Source organism: Mus pahari, chromosome 3 (genome assembly GCF_900095145.1).
Source record: "Mus pahari chromosome 3, PAHARI_EIJ_v1.1, whole genome shotgun sequence".
In the NCBI taxonomy this organism is placed as follows: domain Eukaryota; kingdom Metazoa; phylum Chordata; class Mammalia; order Rodentia; family Muridae; genus Mus; species Mus pahari.
The window spans coordinates 156,635,186-156,644,425 of NC_034592.1; the positions used below are offsets into that span (position 1 = coordinate 156,635,186).

The window sequence follows — 9,240 nt, forward strand, 5'->3', positions numbered from 1 at the left end:
CATCTCCATTGTCATGAAGTCACCTCTGCTACGTCGTGGCGCCGAAGTGGGGGGGGGGGCAGGGAGGAGGGAGCGTGGCGGACTCTGGGCGCGACTCGGGGCGATTCGGGCAGGACCGACTGACTGTGCGCGGAGCAGACGTGTCCTGAGCCAGGCCAGGCCGTGGAAGGAAGAGAAGAAGAATCAAATCGAATCAGATCAAAAAATGAAAATTAAAAAAAAAAAAAAGTACGCAAAGTGCCCAGTGAAGCCAAATGACACGTCATTTTACAATGTGACCTTCCCCCCCCCCTTCTAGACTTACAGGCTTTTTTGAAAAGCAAAGAACATTAAATGGTAGCAGCTGACCCCCCCCCCAACTGTTCCCCCTCCCGAGCAGCCAACAATTAACACACAGGTTTTCCTGTTACTCGGCCTCTTTGGGAGTGGAGACACAAGTGAAAAATAAAATCCTGTCTTAAACAGACTCATAAATAAGATAAAACTGGAAAATGACATTTGTCTGTAAATGGCTTCTTAGTTTCGAAATGGCGTTTTTAAAATTTTTGTCCTTTTCAAGGTGGGAGGGGGACTCAGCGCTGAGAAGACTCTGGGGTGGAAGCTGATAAAAGGACATTAATTAGTCGTTTGGCAAGTGACATTTGGTTGTTTGGTCTTTCTTCTCTTTTTTCACTGCGGCTTTTCCTCCTTGGCAAAAAAAAAGAAAAGAGAAAGATAAAAAGGAGGGGGGATCCCAAGCTAAAAGGCTGTCTCTCCTTCCTTTTTTAAGGCACTGGGGTGGGGGCAGCAAAGGCACACAGGCACACACGAAAATTGTTGAAATGACCACAGAAACATCACACAACACTAATTAGAATGGAAACTTTCCACTTCTCAGTATTTTGGCTATCTGAATAAATTTGTGAGTTCACTGGAAACAGGGTCACTTTTCAACAAAATAGTTCAATTATCAAAAATAAAATGTAGAAGGCTGTGTTAATTCGCGGTGGTGTTTGGTTTGATCTTTTTGGATGGGGTCAAGTCTTTGTTCTCCTTGGGCCAGATTTAGTAAAGCAGAAAATTGTTAATAAGTGAAAATAATCCTGTTGGTGTTGGTACATTTGCAATTTCAGTAATTAGATGATATATGGGAAACTTCTAAAAGCGTAATTCTGCTGTAAATGTGAATATGTATACAGTCTGATTTCAAAGTACACACCTGGAAACATCTAGAATCTTCTGTACGGTTCATTCTTGCTTATGAGTGCTTATTTAAGTCCACTATTTGATGTTAATGATACATCAAATTCCTAACATCTTTTTTCCTGTGTGTTTACAGTGATTTCAAATGTCCCCACTTATTTGAGACTGCAGTTTTGAGCCCACCCTGCCTCCTTTCAAGTCTCTGGTCTACATGACTGTATTGTGCCACAATTAATTGATGACCTTTGGCACAGAAATCTGTTGCCCTGGCTATTGGCAACATTTTACATTTCTTAAAATGAAATAATCACCCACAAAGGAAACCTCCTTTTCTTTAACCTATTTTAACTTCTAACAGGTAAATTAAGTAAATTTGCAGAACCACAAAACAAACAAACAAAAGCCTGGCAGTTATTTTTTCAGCCCAGTTTTCTATTCTTACAAAAGTGGAAACTGAGGCACGGATCTAGTTCTGTCTTTGAAAAACCTGGTGTCACAAATGTTCCCATTTCTGAGGGTGGAATACTAAGGAACCTGATGAGTCCTCTGTTTCCTTCATGGAAGCCTCCAAATATTGCCTTTTATATTTAATTTATGAGAATTTTGCTCATTAGGATGGTGTTTGCTTTGAAATCAGTGCTGCTGTGGAAACCAATTTTAACTTTTACAGATCTTGCTTATGGACTTGTGGAGGGGTGGAAAAGAGGAGGGGTGAAGAAATGGAGGGGTGGAGAATTGTGGGGAGGGGGTGGGGGTGAATTGAATAGGGTGGGGGAATGAATGCCTTTCTATCTGGGCATCAAAACAGAAACAATATGGAGAAAAAGAACAAGATTTTTTTTGTTTTATTTTTTAAAAAATTTAGATTGTTGTGGGAGGAGGGGAAAAGCCATCCCACAGGGAATACCAGCTGAAGAGTACATTTGCAGAAACTTGGTGGAAATGGGGTGGGGCAGGAGGGTCCTCCAAATACTACCTATGAAAGAAAGAAAGAAGGGAAAAATGGAAGGTGATTTAAAATGGAGGCCTGTGTTCCTATTTACTTCCTTAGTTGGGGAAAGCCTAGAATCTTCCTATTCAGGACCTTCCAGGAATATTTGTGCATATAATTAAAGTCTTATCCTTTTTTAAAAAAAAAAAAAAACAACAAAAAAAAAACCTCTTGGTACTGTTGAAGTTGCATGTTGCCTGATGCTCATGAGGTCTCAAGTGCCATGTTTGATAACGAAATGTGTTTGTTTTTTGTTTTTTGCTTTTTTTTTTTTTTGCTCCCCCCTGCCCCCGCCCCTCTGCTGCTGACAGATAATTGATGGTCTACCATTTCCCTCTGCAACATGGTAGTTGTATCCAGAGAAAAATGTATCTTTAGAAAGATTCCTTTTGCAGGGGAAGGGAGTGGATAAAGTGAATACAGTGTAGCCCTGTGGTTTTAGGGTGGCCCTGAAGCATGCTTGAGAGCAGCTGCATTGTGGCGTTGGGAGGGAGGTGCTGCAGCGGGGCGTGATAGTGGGGGAGACTGCAGTGTCTAGGCATTGTCTGCCATTCCTAAGTATTTTAACCATAAAATGACTAACAAACAGGAAATTAGGTGGCTGCTGCATAGGGTATCTTTGACCACATTTCAATACTAAATTCACAGTTTTGACTTAAAATTTTCACCCCTCCAGTGCCAATTACGTCATTCCTTCATCGCCTCATGAGTTTTAAAAACCCAAAGAGAAAACAACAACAACAACAAAACTCACAAGGAAAAAAAAAAGCTACTTAAAAACAGCAGAACCCTTAATTCTTGCTTGTTACTCTATGGTGAGATACTTCAGGTAGATGCTATGTTGGACGTGTCTGTTGTTTCTCACTGCGTCGTCATGTGAAGGAGGTTTGCAGTTGTGTTTGCAGTTGTGTCATTGTGTGTCTGTTGTGTGCTGCTTCTGCTGCTTTCCAAGGCCATCATCCAGGTGAAGTGTGACAAGCCTGTTTCTTAACCCAAGCCCTCACTTTCCTTTCTCAGGTGCTGGAGAGTCTGGCAAAAGCACCATTGTGAAGCAGATGAGGATCCTGCATGTTAATGGGTTTAACGGAGAGTAAGTGTCAAATCTGTGCAGGGCACTGAGCAGGACGGGCCTTATGGACCTGGCCTGCAGGAGACAGGACGTTTGAAGGAGTGTGTACTAACCTCTAGAAAGCACAGCTGCTAATTGCCACTAATCATTTTTTTCTAATTTGCATATTAGACAGCCCAAGAAAGAACCGATGGGTGCACCCCCACACCCTTCTCAACCTTTGGGGCAACAAATAGGAGTAGGAGTAAAAGCACTGGTGTCCACCCACAGCGGCCCCCCGCGCTGGAACATGGTGCCTGGTTGCAGAGGACAGTGAACAGCACTTGGCCGGGTGACAGCATCTCTGAGGCCAGGTCCTCTGCTGCCGCAGCCTCGCCTGCTGCAGTGCGGCTCCAACATGGCCGACGGGCCTTGGCCACCCCTTGGCCAGCCAGAGCTGGCCAGCACAGGAGGTTCCCACCCACCACCCTGCAGGTTTCACTGGAGTCAACTGGTGTAGGGTTTTGTACTCTCAGGAAAACATCTTTTCAGTTACATCTTCACTTAAAAATTGGAATCCACAACCCTTGCCGACAGGCTCCAAGCTTCCGAGTCCCTCCCTGCTTCAGAATTAGTGTGATAGGCAGAGACTTATTTCTCCAATTAAAAAAAAAAAAATCAGTACTTCTACCTGAACAACTGAAAAGGAGGTATGAAAATGGCGTAGAGACAGGGAGTTGGTTACTTCTGCCCAATCCAGGAGCTGTTTTGCCTTTGAAATGACCTTCCTGGCTTAAGACAATGTGACGAGGCAATACCGCAGTGAGAGTAAAGATTTTTCTTAAAAAGAAACAGATACGTGGCAAATAAGGGGTCCTGCCTTCCATGAAGAACGCAAACTGAGGAGACAGCCAATAAATAGGGAATTGGCCTTTTCCCTTTGGCCCCCGTTGTTCTCAGTGCTGATATGAAACAGCAAGGATCAGGGACTTAACTGGCCCTAGAGAGGGGGACCAGCTTCTGTCCCCTACCATGCACTAAGTGCTAGGGAGACAACATTGAGCAGCATCTTTCAGAGTACCACAAGCGGATTTTCATGGAAACTTCTAGAATTTGTTAGATTAACTAATTGGGTTTAAACAAGATGACATCAGCCACGTGAAAGGTTTGGGTCTGTGTGCTCCTTAAGTTACAGCCCAAAATTCAAAGATTAGTTAATATGCAGAAGGGAGGGGGGCTAGCTCACTGGCTTTAGGATTGACTCAATTACTACTTTGTACCTATAATCTATTAAATAATTCATTGTTACCTATCAGACACCAATTCTAGAACTATTGATTCCTGATATGCCTCTCTCAAAAAGCCTATACAAGGAGATTGGCACCTGTCAGTCAACAAAAAGAACGCATATAACACCCTATCCCAGGTGTGAGGGACTCTTCAATATGAGGCTGGTTAAGCAAAAAGAAACGTGGCCATGCACCATAAATTATTTCTTCAAAAATATTTGTGGTGAAAGCTGGAGGAGGCTGCTAAGCAGCTTTTAAAACGCGGCAGTCATTGTCTAACCCGATGAGAGCCGTGTCATCCCTGAGTCTTATTCACAAATTTCCCTAAAAATCTTTTTTTTTTTTTTTTATATCAGTTTTCCCTGAGTGTTAATGCGGTGGAGGGTTCTAAACCAGGACTTCTCATTTCTATTTTCTCTCTGAAAAGAGGAAGAAGCCTTCCCAGCTTGCCTTCCTTGTGGGTCTCCGAGATGTTAAATTTAGCCTGTGAAAGTGATATTCAGGCCTCCATGGGGGGCTGGATTCCTTATTTTGACCCAGTCGAACTAAGGTTCTCTCACTGTGGTATAGCAGTAAATGCAGTTCCATCTTGATGAGAAAGTCAAGAGCCGACCCTCGCCTCAGTCCCGCTCTCTGTTCTTGGACAGGGCTATTAAGTATGCCTGCCTACCACTACATTTTTCGAGAGTATAACATAATATTTGTTTGACCTTCAGAAATACAGAGGGCAGAAGTAGATTTTCCTAACTCAGAGCTAATTTTCTGAAGTTTAATGCCAGAAAAAATTTAATATTGATTGAGCTAATCGATCTCAAAGCTGAGTGTCAATGCCCTGTCCATAGCTCCCACCACCACAGAAAGAAGTCAGGAATAGGAATGTCTCATTTGTGCTTTGGATTGGACACAGAGAAGATTCTGAGGGAGCTTTATTCTCAAGAGTTAGGTCTGTGCCTCTGTTCCCTGGTGCATGTGCATTTAGCGAAAGCAGAGGAAAACAATTACCCGTCCCTCCTGTCTCCAGCCTGAGTCTCCTGAGGGCCCTGCTAATGCAGGAAGGAAGGTGTGGAGTCTCGGTAGACATCCCCATTTAGCCAGAAAAGCGACCTAAGGAGTAACCGGGAGGATGGTACACAGGACTGTCAGGTTTTCTTACCTGGCTGTTTAAAGATACAGAGACGGTGTGGGTTTTGTATGAAATTTCAGTGCCTTGCAGCTAGGTGAGCTTTCAATCTCTCTTTAAAAGGGGCGGCGAAGAGGACCCGCAGGCTGCAAGGAGCAACAGCGATGGGTAGGCACATTCAAAAACAGAAAACTCTTCTAACAAACAAAACAAACATGAAGATCATAGCGGGGAAACTGAGGGCACAGACTGGGGAGCAAAGCCGAGATCATCCCAGGGCCATCCACCATCTTGGTGTGCATTTGCAAATGACGTGTCAACAAGTAAAGTGCAAAACAGAGAAGGTTTAAGAATAACTAGACACAGCTGGGGGAAGGTTAGCCATTTCGGCTTCCAAGGAGAACTTAAGATTTTGAGAGTCGATGTTTTCCATATGGTCTTTATTTCCCCCAGTTCTCCATTTAAACCAACAGACTTGCCTTTCAAAACTGCTAAATTCTGCCCACACAATGGTCAGTCTGACTTTAAGTTTTCAGACCTATTCGGAAAAAAAAAAAATAATTTATTTCCTCAATTAAAGAATATGCCTAATGCTGCGGCCCTTAGGCAGCAGGCCATTGACAACCTCTGGCCTTAGTGATTATTTTTAAAAAATTTTAACTGTTAATGCAAGGCACTTTACGTTAACCAGCAAACAAGAGCATTTGTGACGGCACCCCACTCATTATCATTGTTTATTATTTTGCTTTCTCATCCCCACAACCATCTCATGCCCACACACATACGCACACGCATGCCAGACATCCATCCAGCTCCATTCGCGCTCACTAGCATGCAGGATGGAGGGGCTGTTTCTCATGTCAATTCATAGAGCAGCTTCCAGCCTAGAACATGGAAGAGGAATGGCTTCTGAGACCGGGCACGGGCGGGTCAAAGGATCTGGGGGTCGGGGACAAGGTGACTGACACATGTTTGTTCATCTGTTTCTTTTAGAGTCTATTACCCCCACTAGATGATGGCTACAGTCCTCCATCTTCGCTATGTCCTACCCCAGTTATCCCAATTTGCATGCTGGAATTGCCCGGTCTTAGGAAACTACTAATAAGAATACTATTCTGTTTTCCTGGGGATAGGGGGGTGGGGGAGGGGGGATGGGTCCCTAACCTATTACCTAACCTTTAGGCGTAAGTTAAAAACAGAAAGATGGGATGAAGTCTTTAATTGGCAACAGCGTAGTAGAACAGCAATCAGAAAAGGCATCGATATATTGATAATCTACTGTACCAAAAGTTGGCATCCGAGAAGTGTGGCAAGCCCCTACTGAGAGAGCCTCCTATATATTGTGTGGTGTGCTAACCCCTTCAACCTTACTAATACCTGCACGTCTTTCTTCCTATGACTCTACAAGTAAAAATAAGTATTAACACTCCTGATAAATAAAACTCTCTGCATGTTTCAGCAATCCCTGTATCTTGCGTCTGTCTTCTGTCTGCTCTTGTCTGTCTTTCCCCACAAGCACAAAGATAGGGTATAGAGGTGGAGGATGGGTATCACATAGCCTTCCCTTACCACTTAACAGGAGAGGGGCAGGACCTACTAAAAAAAAAAATGCTAACCCCACTAATCTGCCTTATACTTTTGGGGTGTGGAGGGGGGAGAGGGAGCATCATCCTATAGATACCGCCCACTCCAGCTTTCCAGTCAGTTAGAATCCTGGAACCGGGCACATGTCTTACCTCTGTTAAGTAGTTTAGAGACATCTAAGGAATTTTCTCTGAATTTCGCAATCAACGTTAAATTCATTAAGCAGTATTACAAATGAGGATAAACCTGCGGGCCCCAGCAAGATGGCTTCATCTACATAGTAATCTCTTCAATGAAGAGGTTTGTTTTAGTACTACACACCCGAATTAGATTTTAGATTTTCTATTTTAGCTGTTTTATACTGGATACACTCCCACACCTATTCACATACGTAGTTGAATGCTGAACACGTTCTCAGAATATCTGTATTTTAAGACTGGAAGCTTTCCAATTATCATACTACTACTTAGAACGAAATATCAAACTGAATGAAGACTCTTCCCTGGGGAAATGCTTCCTTCTACCTGTATGTCAATGGGAGTGGTTAATACACAGCTATCCTCATTTTTTTCTGATATGGGGCCTTAAAACCAGGCATCTGGGGCTCAGTACCAATGGCAGGAAGCCATTTTTAAAAAACTGGGAGTAGATTAGTCCCAGGGCAGGATAGGGGAGGCTCCTCTGTGAACTCTACATTGGAGTACTGGGGGCATCAAACACATGCTTCTAGTCTCCGACATCTGTAGCTAGTCCCAGAGTCTAACACCAACTCAGAAATGAATAACTTCAGAGCTGAGCTTCAACGTGCGCCGCCCCTCTCACACTGTAACAGAACCAGCCCCTCTGAGGGTGGGCACGCTGTGTCTCTAAAACACTGGGTGGTACCTGGAGCCTTAAGAGTCTGTGGGCCCCAAGCAGCTTTCGGGTGTGTACAGATCCCACATCCTGAGTGTTGGCCCCAGGACAGCCCCTCCTGCCTGCAGTGGCCATGGGGACTTAGGGTTTCCTCTTGCCTCCTTTTCCTGTTCTGGGTGGTGGGCTTGCTCTAATTACAAGGTGGAGCCAGAGGCAGCTTGCAGTCTTCCTGCGGGGGTTGGGCTCTGATTTTCCGACTGTCATGGCTCTATCAAAATCCTGGTAGCCGAGCTCTCACCCCCTCCCTCCTGTTGAGAACACCCCCAACCTCTAAACCTGCAGGCCCTCACCTAAGAGATGGACACCAAGAAAAATATATAGTGACATCATTCAGAACACAGGGCCCACTCCCAAAATACACAAGCCTGCCTGGAAAGAAAGCCCCAGATATCAGCTATTATAAGTCTTTGTTGAAAGAATGGGTTCTTTGGGTGTGGTCCTATTGGTGGGCGTGAACATGACCCCCATATCCCCACTCTATTGGCAGGCATGCACATGACCTCCAGATTCCCACACTATTGGTGGGAAACCCCCAGATCACCACTATTGGTGAGCACCTCCAGATACCCATCCCTTTGGGTAATCACATGACACCAGACCCCTACTCTATTGGCAGGTATCCCCATGTCCCCCAGGCCTCCACCCTATTGGTGGGTATGCACATGGCCTCACAAACTCCCAAACCATTGGTGGGTATACATATGACCCCCCCAGACCCCAACCCCATTGGCAGGTATGCACATGCCTCCCAGATCCCTACCCTATTAGCACATATCTACATGCCTCCCAGACCCCACCCCATTAGCAGATATCTACATGATTCCCCAGCCCCCCACCCCATTGGCAGATATCCACATGATCCCCCAGACCACCACCCCACTGGCAGATATACACATGATCCCCCAGACCCCCACCCCATTGGCAGATATCCACATGATCCCTTAGACCCCCTACCACCTTGGCAGATATCCACATGTTCCCTCAGACCCACACCCCATTGGCAGATAGCCACATGATCCCCCAGACCCCCACCCCATTGGCAGATATCCACATGATCCCTTAGACCCCCTACCACCTTGGCAGATATCCACATGATCCCCCAGACCCCCAC

At 44.9% G+C, this 9,240-nt stretch overlaps 1 protein-coding gene across 8 annotated transcripts in view; it reads left to right on the forward strand.

The window, feature by feature from the left end:
* Positions 1–9,240, forward strand: part of LOC110317699 (guanine nucleotide-binding protein G(s) subunit alpha isoforms short) — a 50,883-nt gene that overhangs the window by 34,128 nt on the left and 7,515 nt on the right. For 4 of the 8 annotated variants that reach the window (XM_021192339.1, XM_021192341.1, XM_021192344.1 and 1 more), the window contains 2 exons: positions 3,191–3,263; positions 5,754–5,798. In XM_021192339.1, coding sequence (XP_021047998.1) covers positions 3,191–3,263; positions 5,754–5,798 — 118 coding nt within the window. Of the gene's footprint in view, positions 1–3,190; positions 3,264–5,753; positions 5,803–9,240 lie in introns of those variants that run through there. The other 4 variants (XM_021192340.1, XM_029536991.1, XM_029536990.1 and 1 more) reach the window with 2 other exon arrangements.